A 23,840-nucleotide genomic window follows, 5' to 3' on the forward strand; every position below is an offset into this window, starting at 1 on the left:
TACTTACATTTAATATCATGTTCTAAAGGTATAGTTTGGGTTTTTATTTTTTTATTGAGGGATCACCTGTTTTAGAGCAATATGGGGGGTGCAGCTTGGGATGTGGTGGCACTCGTCTTTGTAAAGGAAACAATTTTAACATTGGACATTCTGTGTTAGCGTCTCATTGTGTTTTGGACCACCCAAGAATGATAGAGACCTTTTTTGTTATTATTTTAGGGGTTGCCATCAAGAAGAGTAAACTGACTCCATTGATTTTCAACCCATGACAGGAAGGAGATGTAAGAGGGGAAACATGCTCACCCTGTGGCATGTGAAAAACAAAAGAAAGCAGGCAAAAGCCAGGGTAGAGTGTGACCACAGTCACCTACTTACTTCCAGTAGCCTCTGCCTACCAACATCACAATCAATACATGCTTTTTCACAAAGCGTGGGGCAGAAACTGAAGGAAAGGCCATCCAGAGACTGTCCCACCTGGGACTCCATCCCATATACAGTTACCAAACCCAGACACTATTGTGGATGCCAACAAGTGCTTGCTGACAGGAGCCTGATATAGCTCTCTCCTGAGAGGTTCTGCCAGTGCCTAACAAATACAGAAGTGGATGCTCACAGCCATCCATTGGACTGAGCACAGGTTCCCCATTGAAGGAGCTAAAGAAAGGACCCAAGGAGCTGAAGGGGTTTGTAACCCCTTAGGAGGAACAACAATATGAATCACCTAGTACCCCACAGAGCTCCCAGGGACTAAACCACCTACCAAAGAGTACACATGGAAGTACCCATGGCTCCAGCCGCATATGTAGCAGAGGTTGTCTGTGTGGGGAGCATCAATGAGAGGAGAGGCCTTTGGTCTTGTGAAGGCTAGATGCCCCAGTGTAAGGGACTGCCAGGACAGGGAAGCAGGAGTGGTGGGTTGGTGAACAGGGGGGTGGGAGATGGGCTAGGGGACTTTCAGAGGGGAAACCAGGAAAGGGGATAACATTTGAAATGTAAATAAAGAAAATATTTAATAGAAAAAAGTAAAAAAAAAAAAAAAGAAATATTTTGAGTGACCTCTATTTACCTAATATGACAACTGGATATAAATTTGAAGTAAATAGGAATTAGTTCTATTACATCACAAATTAATATGTGAAAGGTGATATACTATTAGCAAAATACTCTTAGAAAAAGTATAAATTGTAATACATATAATAATAATAATGTATAATATACATATCCAATTAAAATAGCATTTATTAAGTTGTAAACAAAGGCTTATACTTCACTAGCTCAGTCTTACTTTCAGTACACTAAGGATCTACTTGATATTAAGGATATACTTGATAGATTATTCTGGTGATTTTCATTATGTTTTCTTCATAATTCATCATCTAATAATGTGGCTACTTTATTATACATGTTGCCCAATATTAAAGAAGGGAATATAAAACCCTTGGAAGTCATTTGTGGATTAGTAAATATTAGAGAGGCTATGAGGATTGAAGGAAGAAAGTCAGTCTTTAAGGAAGTAGAAACAGTGTTACTTGAAAGATCCACAGTCTAAACACAAGGTAGTGGGTTATGATAATATGTAAAATAAGCCTCCTGAATAGAAGAATTGTCAAGATTCTCCCTATTCTTGAATAATTTCTTCAATTCATACTTCAGGGATACTTTTGAAAATATCATGCACAATTTCATATTTCATTATAGCATTTTCAGAAAGAATTGGTTTGTAAGTTTGCCTCTACCCTCAGTGCTTCCACCTCCTGTGCTTTCCTGTATCATCCCCTTCATGTCGCACATGTCTCTTTGATGCTCACTTTCAACACCTCTTTCCCTCCCTCATGGTGTCTTCTTAGTTTGATAGCCCTATGCCTACACTGGCACATCTACATACTTTCATTAAAATAAGAATGCACATATAAGAGTGAACATTTAATATTTTTAGACATGTATTTCACATATTGCTTTCAGTTTTATATTTCAAGTTTTTTTTCAGAGTGGGCCTTTTGAAAGCAATTTTATATGTTACATAATACAAGAAAAGTAGACAGTGAATTGTACTAAAAGCTTTATGTTCTTGACTTTGGTAACTATTTTATATTATTAAACGGCCACAGTTTCAAGGATTTCAAAGTTTTATTGGCAAAAATGACCAAGTCTATGAAAGTTAATCTTTGAGATTAACTTTTTACCAATTGCAGATTATCAAGGCTTTGATTATTAGGAAATGAATCAGTGAGTTATGTGCAAATTCTGGAATCAAAGAGATTTTTCTTAGCAAGTTATTTTTATTAAGAAGGAATTCCAGCTTGTTGCTATTTTCTGTGGCTAAGAAAAGTGAGCCTCTTATCTTTAGCCTCAGTGTGATCTTTTGTAAGCACTACTGCTGTAAACAGAACACATAAATACATTTTTTGACCATGATATATGAGGTTTACCAGTGAACCTTACTGGGAATGGTAGGACATACCTCTTATCTTATCAATGACATGTCCAAGAAGAGAATTTAAAATGGCAGCCTGGACTAAGCAATGACACATCATTTCAGCAGAAACAAAACTAATTGAGGCAAAGCAAAAGGGAAGAAAATAAGAAAGAAACATAGGTTCATCATACTTAAGAGCAGCTGCTTCATCTGTTGTAAGCAAGCTTCACTGAGAATCCTGAGTACCAATCCTATCACTGTTGGCTAAATTACCAGACTGTGTCCCAATTAATTTTTGAAGCTATCACTAAATATACAGCATAACAATTCCTTCACCAGCAACAGGCCCATTGTGTTGCATCTGATACCACAGAGAAAATAGCAAAGAAAAAAAAACCCTAAACTTAAAAATCTTTAGAGGAACACATAGGTTAGAATTAAAACCAAAACAGAACAAAATATTCAAGGGAGACAGTGAAAACCAGAGATATAAATAATATATAAAAGAGGTTAGTGCTCAGATTGTATAAGGATTATCCACACATAAACTAAATAAAATCCAGTGATTCAGAAGCAAAAACCAATGTACCAAAACAGACAAACAAAAAAACAAAAGGAATTTTGTAAAACAGGGTCTCTGGTCAGAAACAGGTTTCACAATGTGAATGACAGTGGACGGCGGTGACAGGAGGTAGCAAAATGCAAGTCTTACACTGCTGGGTCTCAGTGAGAATTTGACAATCGTGCTGCTCCAGGGGATGTGAGCTGATAAGAACGTACCAGACAACTTTCTAGAGTTGTGTTGTAATGTAGAAATAATGCGCACATTGACCCATAAACTTGACTTTTAAATATCAGTTATAGACAACCTCACCATTCTGAACATGAACCAATTAAGAGAAAGTAGAAGGACTGAGACAGGTAATTCTTCATGTTCCAACCCAAAGCTATGAATTGCAATACTAAAAAAGAGGCTATAATTCAGCATTCAGCGTCCTTCATTTTATATTGAACTAACAATAAGCCATTCTGTACTTTGGAGGAAGTGTGTCATTGAAATCCATCTTCATAGATTCCCAATGAATGAATTAGCTATTAAAAGAAGCTGAAATATCTCCAAACCATTTGAATGAAATTTAATAGGCAGGTTGATTAAAATTTAATAGCAAACTTGTTGGCTATTAAAAGTGCACAGTGTGATAAATCAAGGTGTCAGGTCTTCAATTTATGACTAAAGAAAAAAATGACAAATGAGCTCTTGACTTCCAACAAAATACTGCTTCTTTGACACTTTGTAACTTCATTCATTGTTTGAAATGAAACATTCAAATAGGAACTTATGTTGCAAGTTATTTTACATAATTTTAAGGGAGCCAGCCAGATTGCATTAGTTGTTTTCTTAATAAATGCCTTCAGGTTAAACACATGAGATTATCTATTCCATAGTGCAAGCCTACAAAACTGAAATGAATATTGACCACATTGTCTTCTAATAGGCAAGAATAAAGATACAGTTATTACTTTGTTATAAAGAAAAAGTAATAGGGAGAAAACTATATATTTAAAATAATACTATCTTTGAATTGTTTTTCTGAGGCTTTAAAAGGCTGTTTGTAAAAATGTCTACCTACTTTCATTTTATTTGACTATTTTCCATAGCTTAATATAAAATGATCAAATACTATTGAAAAGTATATGAGAGAATATTACTGAACTCCTAGAAGGATCAGAATAAAATTCTGTCGAAGCCTTTTTTGTTGAAGGGGATCCCAAAAATGCTGTTTTAAATATTTGCATGTGAATCTACCAATGTCTTGGTGACCTTGAATCAAAAACTATACATTCAAACAAGATAGAATTACAGAGAACAGAATGGAGGGTGAGTTAAAGAAAAGAATTATTATGATAAAACTGATTAGGATAAGCATAATTTGTCAACTTCTCTTAAGCAATCTTGTCTTAAGCAATAAGACATTGAACATTGAGGCTTATTGTTCTGTATTTCTAAGGAAAGGTTGTATTCTTTTACTTTATTGAATCATTAAGACTTCAAATCACAAATGTTTTAGCCATCTAAATTTGGTGTTCCAATGAGAAATACAAACACATTAAAAATGCAGTGTGAGGCATAGTACAGATTACTAATCAAGTTATTTTTAGAGCTTATCAGTATACTTTTGTTAGCTGGCTGTCAAGAAGAAATACTGTTTGAAATATCTCTCCAAATGATAAAATAGACATTCAAGTGTGATCCAGACTTTCATGTAGTCTCAGATCTGTCTCCTGCTTCATAGTTTGAAAGCATACTGCTCTGAACTAACCCAGGTTACACTGTCATCCAGATGTCCTGATATCAGAACATGCACTCTCTTGCCAAAAGGAAAGAGATATTCTGTTCTGTGGGGAAACTCCTAGTTGAAGCAATAAGCCTCCTTCAGAAGCCTCTGTTATCTATCAGTCTTAAACTCCAGGTATTCATAAAGGAAAAAAAAAGTAAAGTGCCCCCCTTTCAAATGACTGTCTTTTCCAGGCTTTAAATCCTGATTATCTTCCAAAATCATAAGAGCAGCTTCTCTGGGTTGTTCAACATATAACATGGATATCTTATTTGATGTGCATCTTTCTTGCATCAGAAATAAAAGGCTGAGGGATTGGCTCTTTCTGAATTGCCATGGACTGGGTTCATTGCAGGGATCTCTTATTCAGCGGGATGAGAGTTCTGGTCAGGTGGGCAAAAAATTCAGCAAGTGACAGAGTCGACATAAGGAAGTTCTGAGTCTGAGTGTATTTCTTAAAAATGGCATGAGGTTTTTTACAGTCATTACAAGAGAGAAATGAAAAATCTGGCAGCTCAGCAGTTGAGGTGAATCTGAGGCCATCTAAAACACACTGGGTCTAAAACAGCAGCCATCTCCTCTAGACTGGTGCAGTACCCCCGGGCACCCATGTGGCCCAGCCAGAGTCCAGGGGGGCAGGCTGCGGGTATGCCAGCCAGGACGGTAGAAGCTTGAGTCCCGAATCTAGAATGCTGACTGCTGCACTCTCTCTCTCTCTCTCTCTCTCTCTCTCTCTCTCTCTCTCTTTCTCTCTCTCTCTCTCTCTCTTTCTCTCTCTCTTTCTCTCTCTCTCTCACACACACACACACACACACACACACACACTCAGCTCAAGGTCCCACCCATCCTTAGTAAAATGCCCACTATGCTAATCTTCTGGGCTAGAGACACATCTCTTTCTTGCTAATTCCTAGGAGTGGCTCGGCTGCAGTATGTGACTGAGAATGAGGATTCTACTTGACCTTGCCCTGGGATAAGTTTCCCATTCTGTAAGCTTCAATGCCCTACCCACAATGCTGAAGGCAATTAGTCTGGATGGGTAACATTCTTTATGAAATTCCAAGTCAGGGTTTGGCTAAGATGTTGGAACATTGGTAAAGTCAGAGAGCAATCTCCAATTTTGTCTAGCTATTAATAAATCATATCTTGGTGGGCACCTAGCATACAAGTTCGCAAGGACATATCTGGGCTACCTCTGAGTTAGGGGATGCCACGACTGACTGAATACCCAGGAGGTATTCAAAAGGCACAAACTCCTTTTGAAGTCATAACACCTCTTGTCCATGATCAGGCTTTTAACCCTGATACTGTAGACGTAACTGGAATAGACAAGTGGGCATGGCACTGAATAACTGTGCATATGTTGAAATTCAATCTTAATTCCTTTTCATGTTGTACTAGACATCCAAATCTCATTTCTGTAGCAAGTATAAATGTATGAGAAGGTAATAATTGTTCCTAGTCTATTCATATTAGGAAATAGACATTATTTCCCCTTTGAATTCTGGCAGATGATTTGGTTTGGTTGTTTGGGAACATTGTTGCTACTACCAAACATTAGCATTTGAGAAACGCCTTATCACTACAAATAAATCTATAATTGTTTATTTCTGCATGAAAAATTTCAGTAGTAAATATAGTCAGTATTGTCTTCAAAGCAAAGAAGAAAATTGCTTCAGCATTTGGCCCATAAGAACACTTTAAAAAGTATTTCAAATTGGTAGTAGAGAGATGATTAGAAGGTTAAGGGAAACCTGCATTAAGTTTCCCTGAAGTTTAAACACTTTTCCACACAGTTAGCTATCTCTTGTCCCCACAAACTTACTTGTGTCTCAAACTAACTAACAGTAAGCTTAACTTTTCAGCTAAAAAATAGTGACAGATGGTCTGTAAACACTGAACTTCTTGGACGTCTTCAGTGATTTCACAGCTGCTAGAAGGGAAGTTTACAAATCAGAAGTCAGTTCCAGGAAAGAGGAAGAGACAAGGTAGACAGATTCCTGGAGAACAGTTTCAGAATTCAAAGTGACCTCCATCAATTGGGGAAACAGCCAGAAGCAAACAGAACAGACTGTGTCACACTAGTGCAGTGCAGGACAGCCAGGGAGAAACGAAACAAGTCCCTTTGAACACAAAAGATGGAAGACGACAGGTTCTGTGCAGGTTTTCAGCTGAAAGATTCAGGCACTGGTAACAAGCTGAATTTAATTTTCATGTTTGCTTCTCTCTGCATAGTCGGTGCCACCCTTCAAAAGTATATTTGCTTACCCACTGTGAGTTCAAACTCTAGGAACAAGGAACTCATACTTCCTAAGGATTGCTTCCTTTAAGGGATGCCCACTGATAGCTAGGACCTGGTAAGGCTGCTTTAAAAAAAAAAAAAAGCTGTGAGGTGTAAACACAGCTTTGAAAAGGTGATTTCTAATGTCAGATGAATCCTGAAAAGAGCAATGATTTGATTAAGGACATGTTTTCCCTTCTCTTCTGTAGCAAGACATTCCTGGAGTAATCTCTGTCTTTACGTTGTTTGTGAAATAGCAGGTCATCTTGTACTATTACCTTCTCTTGTTCTTACCACTGAAACCCGCACTTGAAGTAATACCCAACATGTGTGTAACAAACATTGATCTTAAATGGTGTATGAGCTATATAAAAGGCTGAGGACAGTAAAAAAGACAACTGAATTTTAAGATAGTCATTCTTTTCATTGTATCAGCAAAAGTCTCCTCATTCCCAAAAAAAGACTAATATGCATTTCTATTCCAGAGTACCAAATTATTTTCAAATGTCTTCATGATCATAGCACAAAGAGTAGATGAACCTCCTATGATGGCTGTTGGTCATTCCTTGCAACATATACTGAGTAACTAACTGGTTCTGATATGCTTTAAAGTCTGAGGAAGTATTTGTCTGGAAAGATAGGTGTCTGAGGCTGAATTTAGTTTTACGTAGTGAATATTTACCTTAGTACCTGTAAGCTTTCAGTCAATGTGTTCAACCTTTCTCAGTTGATGAAAATCAACTTTAGAACTCAGCTTGTCCTCCTATATCCATAGTTGCACTGTCTAAAGTGCTTGAAAAGTGTACTTCAGAATTCTAAAACAGAAAATCAAATAAAACACTTGGAGAACTGGAATGGAATTATTCTAGGAAGGACACAACCAAAGAGATTATCTGTAAACATTTTAATAGCATCACAAGAATTCATTCTGAAGTTCTTTCATTTCCAATACTTATCATTTCCCCTTTATATTCTGGGTTTTCTTATAAGATAAACAATAATAAAAAAATCTAAAATATTGAGCCATCACCTTCTTGTTTATACAGAATTCTTTCAAACTTGTTTGTTATTTATTGAACAGCTTCTTTTATATTACTATAAAATATTTTTACATTATAGGGCAAAGAAATAAATATTTGACATTTTATGTTCACTTGTGGGATGTGTGTGCATGCGTGTGTGAAGGCAGACCATAGCAAGTAGTTATCCTATCTCTTCCTCTGTGATTTTCCATCTTTTTGGAATATCTTTTTGGAAGGGGTAGGTGTATAGAGAAAAATCATGATCATTTTACAGCATATTTTTTAATTTGAAGTTTTTCTTGTAAAATATAATTATATTACTTTCTCCATTTCCTTTTCTGATCCATTTTCTTTTTTACACCCTACTTTGCTATATCTCAAATTGTTGGCTTCTATTTCTTTAATTGTTATTATACATACATATGTATTTATATATATTACTTAAATGTTTCACTACAACCTACTGAGTCTATTTGCATGTATAAGATTCCAGGGCTGGTTTTGAGAGTAGGTTTTTTAATGATCCTGGAGCTTCCTGACTTAGCAAGAAAAACCAGTAAGCTGCAGAGACTTCCCCTGCCACTGGCATGGTGGTGTCTCACCTGGGTAGTTGAGGGTCATTGCATTCATGGCGAGCACTTTATCAACCAGACCATCTCTTACCCACAGTTTACATCTTATCTTATACAAAGCAAGTAAATAAAACATGTGAAAACTTCTCCCCTTAGTTTGTTTTCCAATTAACTCCTGTTACATAGCATGTGGTAATTAGGCAACATATAGAGAGATTCAGGAATAAAACCTTCCCCTTTTTCGTATTGAAAGGAATGTAATTATTTCTGAGTATTTTCTATTTTTAAGTTTTTGATACTAGTTCATTTTGAGTTATATTTTTCATTTTCTATTTACATAGAGTAATCACAAATGGAAATTATTTGAGTCAGATCACCAACTTTCTGTAGTAGACATAATTTACATATAATTTGTTTTAAAAAATGTTTTATAAAGTAAACCCTGTATCAAACGATCATAAATATATGATTAAAAAAGGAAACTATAAATGTTTAGGTTTTAGGATCTCCTATTCTTGTCATAAAGGCTCTGAAATAAATGGTTTACAACTTTAAAGAACTAATGTCTCATATGTATAATTCTTCATTGAAAATAATGTCTTCATAGACTTATTACATGAGTAAGAGCAGGCCTCACGCTGTGCTGCAAGGGAGTATTTGAATGAACATACAGTGTAATGTCAGCCATCAATTGCTGAATACTTACTCGTGAAGCAGAGTGTTGACTTCTTTGCACATTCCACACAGGCTATACAGAAGGCAAACAACGACTTATTGACGGAAAGATCTGATATTTTCATCTCTAGTGTGCTGACAAGCTGCATGCTGCTTTAAATTAATTCTTTGGTTTCTCAGTTTTGTGGTTAAAGTAGTTGTCAGATAGCTAGCATCTTACCAGAGAAAGATTTATTATTTTAAAAAGCATTAACACTGCTGTCACCTAATTTCCCCTTATTGCCTTTCTTTAAAATATTTCTATGAGTGGAAAAGAGTTTTGTGTTGCTCACTCAATCTAGTTTATTTATATGATGAATTAATTATAGATTTGTGTGTAATTGTAAAAACCCATGTATAGGTACCATATATACTAGTATCATCTGAAACTGAGTCCCAAACAAGATATTGATCTATAATAACACTCCATTCATCGACTTTATTAGAGCTGGGTTTGTATGTTTATTTGTTGAGTGCAGTTTCATATTCAAGAAGATTGTGCTTCCACTATCACAGTCAATATGCAGAATGGTTTCCTGTTTCTATTATTGCAAGATATGACCATGCCCACTTACCATTTTGATCATCAGCAACCACTCATCTGTTTTCCTTTTTCATGATTTCCTAATATATAATAAATAACATGTAATAACTAGTAAATGGAATGACATAGTATTTGAATTCGGGATTTGGCTTTTCCCTCCTGTTATAAGCCATAGAAATTTAGCTCATTCTTTACTGTGAACGACGGTTGCTTAGTCATCTTCCACAGTAAAACATATGACACTGTCTGTCTATCTTATCCCCCAGTTGAAAGAAATGTAGGCTCTTTACTTGTTTGGGGATATTAAGAAATATAGCTGCTGTGAATTTTCATTTACAAATTGGAGCATGAATATGGCTCAGTGACTCTGGAATCAGTGTACCAGAATGCAGTTGCTGGGTAACCTAGAGAGTTTTTGTTCAGTAAGAAACCATCACACTGTTTCCTAGAGAAACTGTCATTTTATATCCCTCCTGCCCCCAACTGACATGTGATCCATTGGGTTTTTCTGTGTCCTTTTCCTATACTCACTGTTGTAGTTGCTTTCATTTTGTACATGTAGTGTTATCTGATTATGATTTTAAGCCATTCTATAGGGATAATTACAAAATTTTGCTTTTTTAATGAGCTTACGTAACACTTTGGCATCTGTTCTATGAAAACTCAGTTTATAATTATCTACCTGTTTCCAACTGGATTTTGTTTTGTTTTAATACTGGCTTTTAAACGTTGTCTTCTGAAAGTCTTTTCTATGGTTTAGATCAATACTGAATGACAAATTCTCATAAACTTAGAACAAATACATTTTCCCAGTCTCTAGCTTCTATGTTCACTCTCGTATCTAAATTCCATATACTTATATACTTATGTGCACAACCTGCCTCCTGATACGATGTGTGCTTGCATTTTCTCACTTGCATTACCCCCTTCACCTGACATAAATTATAATCTAACATACCATTTTCATATATGGCCTAAGTATTTTCAATATTATTATTCCTGTTATCTTTTCCATTTGCTCCATTGGTTTTGTAGACATCAGTTTTCATAGTTATGCTAATATGCTAGACACTAAGAATATCTGTTTACAAACATAAAATTTTGTTACTTTCGTAAGCCAAAGTTTGAACAACTACTTGGAAAATGGAAAAAAATATGTATTTGTGTGTGTACTGCTGAATACCATAAAGTTGATGCTCTGTTTAAAATTAACAACCATATAATGTTCACCATATTTGTCAGGTCACCAGATTAGTATGCTTTCTATAGTGTACTAATGAATAATTGTATTTTATTTTATTTCTATTAAATATTTTTTATAGAATTTTAAGAAATATCCAATCCTTCTGTTGTGTCAACAGTTGCTCTCCAAATGAATGTTCAACCATACTTGTAGCATTTTATTCTTTTTTTTTAACTTTTGTGAAAAAAAAAAGAAAAATATTCAATGGTTTCTGTGAATGAGGGAATGCCTTTGTTTAATTTTAGCTTTTCTTTCTGCATTTTAACCTTTTCTTTTGCTGGCTTTAGCTTTATGTTTTGTTTGTATGGATGGCAAGATTTTGATTTATTTCCTTTAATTTTGGTTTCAATTCTTAGCAAGCATGGGGAAGAGATATATTCTTGCATACCCCTTGGGAAAGAGAGCACCTTAGATGTGGCTTAATCAATACTATAAATTCTTTCTTTCCCATTGACTTAAATATGCGCATCATTGAAATTTGTGTGCCGGTGGCATCTTCTTTTAGTCTATTTAGCTGCTGCCTGTAATCAGGACTATGTCAACTGTTGTCATTCTAAATGTTTCCTTTCTTTTTTTCAAGCACATTTGCCTGATTGACCTTTTTTTTTTTTTCTCTGTCTTTCTATGGGGCTGCTCCAGGAGCCATGGCTAATCATCTTATAAGCAGTGCTCTGCTTCGTCCGCATGGTACTAACAATCCCTATAATACATTGCTTGGGGAACCGGCGGTCTGTAACAACCCTTCTATCAGCATGTACAACGCACAAGGTGTGCTGGAGTTTATCTTAATTTTTTTTCAAGTGAGAGTCCCACTTTATGTAGCTTTTACGGGCACAGGGCACAATCTATTTGCTTTTCCCCTGCCTTTTCTTTGTTTTGGAAGCAGACACACAGAGTCCTTTTACATTCATTCTACTTCTCATGTTGCTTTGATTTTTCCATTTTCCTTAGGTTTCCTTAGTGAGTAGTGACCCCCCCTCTGATATGCAAATGCCTGATCCATCAGTCCATGTTTGTTTTCCTGTGCTGTTATGAAATGTATTCTGTCGTGTGTCAGTACCTCCCTGTTTTTCATTTATTTCTATATTAAATACCTAGACACTTATTGTGAGACATGAGAATATTTGTCCAAGGTAAGTAAGATAAAGGAAGACTTGATTCAGTGGTCTTAATGTTATAAGATTGAGGAAATAAATCTTTCTTTGCCGTATCATGAAGTTCACTCTGGGCACCATACATTAGTATTGATGAAAGCATTAGATTAACTCCAGGGGAAAGTACATTGACCTAAGGCATGGAAGAAAAAAGCAGACTGGAAGGCAGCAGCCACCCCACTTCACTCTCAGCTCCCAAAAGGCCTAGTGGAGTTTGTCCAGGCAAGCCACTAAACTTTATTCTTATACTGTGGCTTCCTGTGAAGATGGTCTCTTTGTGCATTGTCTTGCTTGAAACATGTGTAAAATTTTTCTCTCACAAAAACAATAAGCAGGTATCTCTTTAAAAATCTTACAGTATAAGTTTTTTTTTTAGCCTTTTAAGAGCATAGATATTGGTTATAGGCACAAAAGCATCTTTAAATATCCAATTTCTGTGCATGTAAAAGGACCACAAAAATTATTCAAGTGTAAGTTTCACAAAATAAAAATCCTAAATTCTGAACCACTTATTGAAAATGATGTTTCTTGGCTTCCTTTAAACTGAATGTGATAGATTAACAATGGATTCCTGTTATACTCAGAATATTGGGTAGTTTGTATGTATTTCATTTAATTTAAGGTGACTGTGGTGTGATTATGTAAACTCAATCCCCATACTTAAAGGGGGCTACTCACTGCAACAGTCTCATGTCATCTGGACTTGCCCATGGTGGCTCCTTCCCGGATGTAAATAATTATCTGAAAGCTATTTTTAAAGCACCAAAGTTAACCATTAAATGGTGACCTTAAGATATTTGCAAATAAACACTGGGGACTTGCAATTTCATCAAGTTTCTTAACAATGGTGTGCTTAAGAATCACAGACTGAGCATCTTTGCTCAAAGTCTTTGAGAGGAGGAGCAGAGATCACGAAATCCTCATTTGCTAATGTCTGTAAAGATCGATTCTTCCTCCACTGGTAGCCTCCACACCTCAGGATCACATATATTTACAGCTGAAGTGCTCAGTTTGGTTTTCATATGTGTGTAGATCACCTCAAGTATGCTGCTTAGGTTAGCCTCTGGAGCAAAGAGGCCCCTGCTGTGTTATCCTTTGGTGATCTTTTTAATATTAAAGGCAGCCAGTGGGTTTTCCCCTTTCCTTCTGTTTCCCTAATCAAACAGAACTATTAAGTGAGACCACGTCTGGCCCCTTTCATGGTCTTCCTCGCTCCAGTCTCTCCTTTGTCCCTATTTTGTGGGGGTGCCTATGAACTGTGCCCGACACAGGCTGCCAGGGGGGGCTTGGCAGAAGAATCTGGTACAAACAAGTTTTTTACTTTGTTCTTCGTTATTTTTCATGGGCCACCTAGCAAATAAATATGTCATTATAAACAATTTAAAATATGCTGAGATATTAGCTCATTTTAAATGATGTTAAGTGACTATTTGTACCATATTCGCTAATTAAGTGTACCTAATATTATTATGTTTGTAGAAGATGTTGGCAGTTGTTTTAAATACTACATTTAGATAACATTTGTTTTGTTTTTTCATATATAATTTATAATTGCTTATGGAAGAAAAACTAGCAATTCTTATTTGAAATGTTTTTCCTAATTCAATATTTACCTGTCACTATCCAAAAATCAAGGAGTTTATAAAATGGAACACATGTAAAAAATGGTTACATAAGTGAGTTCTAGTTATGAAGCCCTATTAGAAATCTCAAACTCAAATTTAAGGCCAACCTGGATTATATTCCTAGGCAAAATACATGATATAAAACTAAAATATTTATAATGTGAAATTTAAAATAATACCATATACACACAGTGTTATGTAAATCATTACTAGACATTGTTATACAAAATTATCAATAAATATACAGACTTCATCCAAAAGAATTTGTCTTTTATTTCACCAAATTAAATAAATGCTAATGATTATCCTTTAAAAAAATAACTTAGGTAATTTTGTTCTTTTTAAAGTCAAAGTTGAAATTGTGCAGCTTATTTATGTTATAGTTCTTTTTAAGACATAAAGGAACTATGCTAACTAGTGCTTGTAGCAAGTTTTGAAAAACTAGCAAAAACTAATCCTTGATGATTTCCTATTGCTACTAATCTTATGCTTTCTAGATGAATGCACCTATATTCTTATTGGTAAGGTGAAATCTCTCATGAAATATAGTTGGCTTGGTATGCACTAGAGCGGTTCCTATTGAATTGCCACTAAATTTTGTTTTGTGCATCCCCTAATTCAACTGTGCCAATGCTCTTCTGGCATTGAAACATTCAGTTTGAAAGTCGTCATTCTTCTTTGCAAATGGCTTTTCTTAAAATTTGTAAAAATGTATTCATGGTGTTATGGAAGTATATAGAGTTAGAAATAAAAATGAGAAAAATATATTTGTTATTCTAAATTGAGGGAAGATATATAGAAATATCTAAAATATATATATTACTTCTGGATCATTACCTTCTTGTCAGTATAAGACATTTTATAAAGATAAGTCTCATTGAAAAACCTGTCAAAACAACACCATATAAGGAGGACGTCACAATTTTACCCAAATAAATGTAGTTTTTCAAAGTAATTGAATTCAAATCCAAAACTCTAAAGAACAACCTAAACTCATAGGGCAGGATGCAGTGAAGAGTGCATTATATTTGCAAGGAATCCAAAGTTGTATAGGTTATAAATTAATATTATCTCATGGTTTCCCCAGCCGGGTGGCAGACCAACACAGAACAGATCTGGGAGAAGTTAGCTTCCTTTGTATTCTCCCTCCTCTTAGTCAACAGCACAGCATCAATTCAGGCCCAGGCTTCTTTGATCTTAGTTCCCCTGCTGAATGAGCCAAAGTGGGACTTGAAGCATTTGGACAAGTTGAAAAACAGCTCTCTGTTTATTTTGAATTCTCCTTCTAAAGCTAATTCAAAGTTTTAGTTGGGATTTACTTTACATTTTAAAAAATGTGACACATCTCTTTTGTAAGAAGGTAATCAATACTTAAAATATAAAACTATTCCTTCAGCCAGAAAATATGATCAAAGTGTGCATATATGAAAACATCTGCTCATAAGTTTGTACAATTAGTAAGCGCTGACAAAAATATTTGTATATAATATATATATATATATGTATATATATATATATATATATATATATATATATGTATATATAAAAGGCTGGTGGAATTACAAGCCAAAGTCTTCTGAAGTGATATGGCCCAGTAGTTTCTTTGGCTTTTATTCTTGGATATTTTAACCTTCCTATAATATAAAGGACAAGGAAAAGTGTTCTCTCTGATTACACATAGATTTTTCTTGAAAAAAAAAATTGGTGGCTTGTCTTTTAAATCATCCACTCTTAAAATATTTTGTCACTTATGATGATACTACAATCTAAAGAAAACTGTTTTGGGTGGAAGCTTTTCTCTTACTTATTGAGAGGCAGAATAATAGATGGATTTAATAATTTCCTTATAGTTAAACACCATATTAATATGAACTTCAAAAAGCACAGGCTTGATCTTCTCATTTTTTTTTAAAACAACACAACATCTCTATTATTTAGCTATGCTTTTTAGTATAAGTTTAGATTTTATGAAATATAATTTATAAGTAATTAATCTTTTATTTATTTATATTCTTAATGTATCTTTAATAGAAAACAAAGATAACTTTATTTTTATATTATATAAACAATACAACCATGTGTAAAACAGAGATTGTGATTTGACCCCATTAAAAGCAAACAAGCAAACAAACAAACAAACAACATCTGTCTAGGCTCAATGGAGTAGAATAACCCTGGTGCAGGGAAAGAGAAGAAACACAAGACACAAAAGAACACAGTTACGTCAACTTCAATTCCAGTTTTCTTTCTGTATTTTATTTTTAATTTCATTACTAATTCTAAGAGTGGATGTCGTTCCTTATAAGCTGGTACTTCCTAACATCACACCTGTATCCTATCGAAGTGTAGCAGTAGAAATAGTCACAGCTCACCCTCTCTTTTTACTCTCTGGTTTGTGTGACAAGTTGAAGTGTAATAAGAGTGTATAAGAAATCTGTGAGCTGTTGCAACACTTATTAAAGTCTCATTATATTTGGTGTGTGTTAAGCGGGAGGGCTCTTGTTTTCTGACTAACATTTTAGTGTTTGAATTGTGGTAAACCATGTAACACAAACTCTTGAATTGGGGGACGGTGGAAATGATTTCCCGTGACTCCTTTTTCTGCATATCATCAATTTGCTTTTGACTCATGTTTCTCCTACTGTCGCTGTAAGCTTACTTGTTGTTTTTCTTTCCTTTTCTTCATGCTGTCGTTTAGAGCCCTACAGAGAGACAAGTATGGGAGTAAAGCTAAACATTGCATATCAAATGTAATTTTTTTCAGTTCACTTTTATTGCATCACATATAGATGATGTAGTTATTAAAAACAGTTCATCTCACAATTTCAAAATTTCAAAGAAAACGAACCTATCAATCAACTTCTATAAATATCTGCTAATAGAGATTAGACGCTCTCGTTGTCTGATTCTTTTATTCTGTCACATAACCAACATAATTAAGTCTCATGTATTCTTTGTGTGAGTTAAATTGTTTTTAAATTAAGCATTTATTTTCCTTTGCAAAGTAACCCATAAACTTTTAATTTTAATTAGTTCATTCCATCATTAAACATGTGTCCCATTGCAACATGCCCACTTTATTTTCTATTTTGTTTACCTGAGCCTGATACCAAATGCATTGACGACATTAAAAAAGAAAAGTTTCAATGCATCCGCAACATAATCATAACCATTTAACATATCATACCAGCCGCTCTAACTGCAGTCACCTGTCATACTCAGTCCTTTTAAAGCATTTACTTTTTTCCCTTAACATTGTGAATTTGTGTACCAGATATTTTATGACATGAAAATAACCCGCTTCAACCTATGTCTGTGGTGGCTGCTTATTAATGGATTTTTGTGAATTGCTCTTTTTGAAAACTGTTTTGTGTGAATGCAAAGTATGCAAAAGTCCATGTGAAATTGGCGTAAACATGTGACATGTCCTTTCAACTGTCATTGAACTGACTTTTCAGAAAGATAATTGCATCACAGATATAGAATGAGCGTGATATTTTCACAATTTAGAAGTGTATCGAGAGGTTTAAGAAAATCCTTCAAGGAAATTTTTGGACATACCTTATTTAACAGCATTGGTTTAATGTGTAGGTGATTTTTTTTCTTTTGTGGATGTACTTAAAGTAATTCATGAACTATTACAGATTCTTGAACTGCTTATTCAAGACACTGCAAAATCCTTGAAGTTTGTGGTTAAATTTATTTTCCTGCAGCTGTTTCTTACCAGAATGAAAGGTGTATCTTCTTTAAAAGTAAATTTTGATAAGTCCCAACTCAGCAGTCATCATAAGAGGATTATTTTAATAATAATATTATGCTTTTAGGAATCATACTCTGTGTATTGACACACTTATGTAATGTTACCCAGTGACCCTAAACAATAACTGTTGGTTTATTATACAGTAATAACTAACGTAATTATAAAAGAAAAAAAATACAAAAAATATCTAAGCACTTTTGAAAGCATGTATAAATTATTTCAAAGTGCCTTTTATTTGACTGGGCATTATTTTATAACTTGCAAATTTAACATACCCATTTGTGATTTTGTATATAAAAATTATTTAATCTTTCCAAATTATATTTATATGCAAAGGTACGAAACGTTTCATTTAGTTTTAAACTGTGTATTCAAAGTGTCACACATGAATTATGTTAGTTATTTCAGAGATATGTAAAGCTAGAGATGATCATTTAACTGACTTTAATGTGTATAAATTGAAAGCAGCAAATGACTATATCAAATCTTATTTTAATTTGCCAGTTACAACTAAATACATTTTTATCTGTTAGATTCTGTTTGTGTGAAACTGGAAATTAATACTTTTTTGTTTTTTAAATTTTATTGGAACACTTTTCTTCTCATAACACTTCTGTTATTATACTTTTTGGATTATATACATACATGCTGACATGTATAGATTTAATAGTGCTTTTGTTTCTTTCCATGTTATACTTAAAATGCTAGCAATTTATACATATTTTAGAGTCATAAATGTTTCTACTTTTGTGTTTGTGTATGTGTATGTGTGTGTGTGTTCGATGGCTCATTGAATATAAATGTCATAGTGTCTTGTAATCTTTTTCAGAGGGGCTTCTGAACAATGCCAGGGATACAAGTGTCATGGATACTCTACCACTGAATGGTAACCATGGCAACAGTTACAGCATTGCTGGCGGCGAATACCTGAGCAACTGTGTGCAAATTATAGACCGTGGCTATAACCACAACGAGACCGCCCTAGAGAAAAAGATCCTAAAGGAACTCACTTCCAACTATATCCCTTCATACCTGAACAACCACGAGCGCTCCAGCGAACAGAACCGGAATATGATGAACAAACTGGTGAACAACTTAGGCAGTGGGAGTGAAGATGACGCCATAGTCCTGGATGACGCCGCATCCTTTAACCATGAGGAGAGTCTAGGCCTGGAACTCATTCACGAGGAATCGGACGCTCCCTTGCTGCCCCCGAGGGTTTACTCCACGGATAACCACCAGCCACACCATTACAGCAGGAGGCGGCTCCCCCAGGACCACAGCGAGAGCTTCTTCCCTCTGCTAACCGACGAGCACACAGAAGACCTGCAGTCACCGCACAGGGACTCTCTGTACACCAGCATGCCGGCCTTGGCCGGCGTGCCTGCTGCAGACAGTGTGACCACCAGCACCCAGACCGAAGCCGCAGCGGCCAAGGGTGGTGACGCCGAAGATGTTTACTACAAAAGCATGCCAAACCTGGGCTCCAGAAACCACGTGCACCCGCTACACGCCTACTACCAACTGGGGCGTGGCAGCAGCGACGGATTCATAGTTCCTCCCAATAAAGATGGGGCCTCTCCGGAGGGGACTTCCAAAGGACCCGCGCACTTGGTCACTAGTCTATAGAAGATGACACGGGGATGGCAACCAACAGGACTGTTAACACCTGGTGGACCATTCTGAGTCGAGATAAGTTGTGGTCATCATGTGTACTCCGACATCTGATGCTGTTCTCAAAAGAGAGACTTTCTGACATTTTTTTTTTCTTTTTAACTTGAATTTTTAGGTCAGCCCAGGGGAAAAGCTAACTGCTAAGCTCCTCCTGTGCCCAATTCTTTCCTGTCCTTTCCCCTCAGATGGAGACTTCATTATGTTAATGAACGAGATAAGAAGAAAATGGCGCTCATTGTGGCCTCGTTGAGTTATGTTGTGTTTAACATCTCTGATGCTCTGTTACTAGAATTACAAGGACCTGGTTTTTTGTTTTTTGTTTTTTTGTTTTTTTGTTTTTGTTTTTTAAAAGGCCAGAACTATTGTTTGAAATTAGTAACAATGCTGCATCTAGATGGGAGTGCTGCCCAGCCTTAGAAGCAGAGCAGAACTGTATCACAGCGATTCACAGTCACTCGCATCCAGAGTTCACCACAGTGGGAAGAGCTGTGAAAAACACAAGCAAAACAACAAAATTAATAATCTGACGGAGGGGAATTCTAGAATTATATGCTAAATGCATATTTTATGATTTGCTGTATTAACTGATCATAAAACTAATGGCAGAAAAAAAATCGAACAATTTCTATGTAATGTACAGATACTAGCATTGCGCATATAGTCTGCTTTCTGTTCCTCCAGAATTTGAGTCCTGTTAATGTAGTGGCAAAGAAGAAATTTTCTTTTTCTTTTGTGCTAGTCTTGCAAGTTTGTCTACCAGTAAAAGAGCAAAGTTTCCTTCCTTTCTTGTTTTCTTTCTTTTTATTTTTTTATTTTTTGTCCCCTCTTCCCCACTTTTTTTTCTTTAAAAATTCACCTGGCAAAAAAAAAATAAATAAATAAATGAAGCTATCACTTTATAAGAATCATTTTCTAGTAATGCAAACAAATTATTTTTTAACAAAAAATAAAATAAAATAAATAAAATTAGACTTCCTTCCCTCGCTATATATCTTTATCCAGCCCGAGTATTTCCAACATCATTTTGCAAATTAGAGCAGGACAAATTTTATGTTTCCGGGGCACATCTGTTGTAATGCAAAGCATATTTGGCAAGCAGTTCATCACCAAGGCAGTAGCTATGATTCTAGAAGCTAAGAGGTGTCTATAGAGCTAGAGGGGCTTCTGCATGTGAAATGCTGTATTCCATAGGCGTTAAAGTGCTGAATGCGCAGTCTGACCCCCACGTGGGCACCTGCACTACCAATTGTTAGAGGAAATTCACTCCCTTGTAGTGAGAGTTGAAAGGTCAAATTATTTTGAAGTAATTTTTTTTAAAGTTTTCTGTTAACAGGAAAATTTATTTATTTGACAGGATTTTAAGTAATGTAGAAATACAAATGGTAAATTAGCAGCACATATAATTTTTTTTAAATTTATGATCCATTTTGTATGGTCTCAAGTTGGATGACCTCATTACTAATATTTGTTGTAAAAGTGAAACTTGTTTGCCGACCAATAAACAACTGATTGAGATTTAGAAGAGATTGCTTTGACGTATGTACTATATTATCAAGTACTCTTTTGACTTTTCTTGCCTTGCCTTTTCTCTGTTTTTCAGAATCTAAACTCTCCTTAACCTTTGTGACCCAAGTGAGCAACACACACACACACACACACACACACACACAAAATATTTGAATATCCAAATACAACACAGTACAGGTTTTTGCAGACAAAGCCAACCAGGAAAATGGGATGGGCTGAAGCCAGGTGCAAAGCTCCCACTGAAGTAGGATAAAGAAGATCACTGTGTGCTTATTTATAAACCACCTCTCATCACTAGGCTTATGACTAAAGTGTCATGCAGTGGTTTAAATATCACATGTGATGTGATCATCTCCCCAGCCCCTTTTTGTAAGCTCCATTTTGGTGGAGAAATTTGGAAATTTAAATTTCCTCAGTTGGCTAAGAAATGCAATAGTAATAGCAAATTATTCATTGTACAAGAATAATAAAAGACTTTTAACATCAGCACAGCCTTAGGTTTCTTTACAGCAACCTCAAACAAAATTTGTTGTATTGGTCTCCTCCTTCATCCCTCTGACTCCCCTTTTGTGGCCTCCGATACCTCACCCCACCCCCACTGTACCCTTCCCACCTTCATGCCACATATGTAAGACTGTTTTACATTATTTTCGCCTTCTTCAATGTATGGGGCTGGGGAAGGACAAAAATAATTCATTCAAAAAGACTTTCTAGATCTTGCTGTTCCTATACTACCAAGGAGCCCCATGTAGAATAAAACTCAAATGAACTTGCCAAACTATATTTCTCTTGTGGTATATCCTCAGGCTTACTTTACAAAAGCCTACACATTATCTGTAAATGAGACCTTAAATCAAGGTGAGAGATGTTCAGAGTATGGTTAACCAGTCATCTGGAGATACTATAAAGTCTGTGACAGAGGAAGTTGTACTGGGCCAGAGCACTCAGTAATCTGAAAGGCATTTCCAAAGAATCCATGGATCATTCCATTTTAGTCAGCTGATGGCAATATTGTCTTGAAATCCATAGACATTTTAATTTGGAGGAGAAACATAATCATTAGAAGTAATCAGTTTTCTCACTCTATGCCTTGGGAATATTACCAATTTTACCAATATTACTGAGAACCTACCCAATACCTATATTTGGTAAGGAAAAAAAAAAAAACCTCTGTGGGCAAATCTAAGGCAGGCTCAGAAATAAGGCTAGTGTTTGCAGACTGCAGGTACTTGGGCTTGATTTAAAAAATTGTATTCCAAATGAACACACCCTCAGTAAAAGGCCAGTTTCATGGAACCTTGAGGCAACTACTTCAGTTCAGCTGTTGAATCGTCCCATACTCTGGCATTGCTACTTTCCTATGTGTGACACTTTGTGTTTTATTATCCAGAGTTCAAAACAGTTAGCCTCCTCATTTCTACCGGGGACAACCTGAAGAAAGATCACTTGAGTCCCTAAACGGGTATATAAGGCCTCTGCGTGTTGTGCATTAACTTTCTCTTGCATCAGGATGAAAGGGCCATTGTAGATCTCTCATACGTCAAAACCGATGTGCTTCAGAAAGTTAAGGTTCCTGCATTCTTCGTTATATGACTCTAATAACAAAAGAAAAAGTGGGTAAAGTACGTAACTGTCCATCATTTCAGTAGAAATTTATATATTCATTTAGTCCTGATTATACCAGCTATGTTAGTTCCTGACCCTCTCTTCCATGCAACATTTCATGGAAAGCCACTGATCCATTAATACTATTAACTTTTTCTTCAGTCTAGAACCTTTTGTTGATTTAAGGTCATCAGTACCCAATGGCATTCATCAATATGCTCATGTGCATATTTTCCATGAAGTAAATTTCTACCAAACAGTGTACATACATAGCACATTATTTAGCCAATTGAGAAAGTCATGTGAATGAAACAAGCCAATTATTGCTTCCTAGTAAATAATATTTTTGTAATTTTAATGCTTGAAGGCTTTACCTCTTTGAGGTCTTAAGTACTGAGATACTTTGTCAGGGCACTAACAAAAGGACCTCAGGTTTAATCCATTCTTAGATTGATGGTTTCTTGCATAGCCAAGGTTGTTAATTGATAATATTTATAAGTAAATAGAAATTCAAAGAAGAAAATTGGATGGAATTCAGTTAAATTCCATAAACATCCCTCTTTGTTTTTAACACAGTAAATTTGAACATATGGGAAATAAATGTCCAAGTTTATGCTAGAATAATGTTAGTGAATAAAATGAATTGGCACGAGAACAATTACAATTATATTAAAATACAAATAACAAAGTCAAAGGCGGCTAATTAAGTTCATCATAATTTCCTATAAAAAAGGCTCATGGTGGTTCCAAATTAAAACATAGTTTATTATCGATGCTGTTTTTAAGACCACCTATATAATTAAAAAAAATTAATACACTAAAAAAATCTTTAAAAAATTAGGCTTTTAATTTTCAATGTTATAAGTGTGATGAATCCTCTGACTTAAACAATAACTTTAAAAACTTTTGTCAGTGCTCATAGTTTTGTAAGAAGGGGGGAAAAGCTCTTGTCTAACAAACAACCCTCACCTGAATTGTATTCACGACATAGGAATAAAAGTATTTAGTTTTTGAAGTTGTTCATTAACACTGTATCAAACTCCCAGAACTCTTGATATTTTGGAGGAAAACAAAAACCACCAATAAAACAACAAATGAACAAAAGCAACTTTAACTATAAGTAAATGTCAACTTACATTTAAAGAGTCAAAAATAAACCATCTGAAATTATAATCTGGTTTTAATTGGTATATTGGCATTGATGATTTACTCTAAGAAAAATAATCGATATAAAATACTATGTACAAACTTCCTAGTATATTATAGGCCAGAATACAAAGATTTGATTGCTCAGTTTTAGAATATCATAATCTGTCACATAAATAATTACTATGCATTCCTAATTATATATATATATATATATATAT

At 35.2% G+C, this 23,840-nt stretch overlaps 1 protein-coding gene and 1 long non-coding RNA gene across 26 annotated transcripts in view; one reads left to right on the forward strand and one right to left on the reverse strand.

Annotated features, from left to right (window-relative positions):
- Adgrl3 (adhesion G protein-coupled receptor L3) overlaps positions 1-23,840 on the forward strand; it is a 485,843-nt gene that overhangs the window by 434,348 nt on the left and 27,655 nt on the right. For 6 of the 25 annotated variants that reach the window (XM_031342858.1, XM_031342863.1, XM_031342861.1 and 3 more), the window contains 3 exons: positions 11,768-11,896; positions 16,606-16,623; positions 18,497-21,642. The exons of 1 other annotated variant lie outside the window; for it this stretch is intronic. In XM_031342858.1, coding sequence (XP_031198718.1) covers positions 11,768-11,896; positions 16,606-16,623; positions 18,497-19,296 — 947 coding nt within the window. In that variant the 3' untranslated portion in view covers positions 19,297-21,642. Of the gene's footprint in view, positions 1-11,767; positions 11,897-16,605; positions 16,658-18,496; positions 21,643-23,840 lie in introns of those variants that run through there. 18 more of the 25 variants (XM_031342869.1, XM_031342871.1, XM_031342873.1 and 15 more) reach the window with 6 other exon arrangements.
- Positions 16,137-19,829, reverse strand: LOC116071388. Its single transcript, XR_004110865.1, has 2 exons — positions 18,700-19,829; positions 16,137-16,609 (listed from the first exon to the last, which is right to left on the reverse strand). It is a non-coding gene; the product is annotated as an uncharacterized LOC116071388 (long non-coding RNA).

Source organism: Mastomys coucha, unplaced genomic scaffold (assembly GCF_008632895.1).
Source record: "Mastomys coucha isolate ucsf_1 unplaced genomic scaffold, UCSF_Mcou_1 pScaffold22, whole genome shotgun sequence".
NCBI classification, from domain to species: domain Eukaryota; kingdom Metazoa; phylum Chordata; class Mammalia; order Rodentia; family Muridae; genus Mastomys; species Mastomys coucha.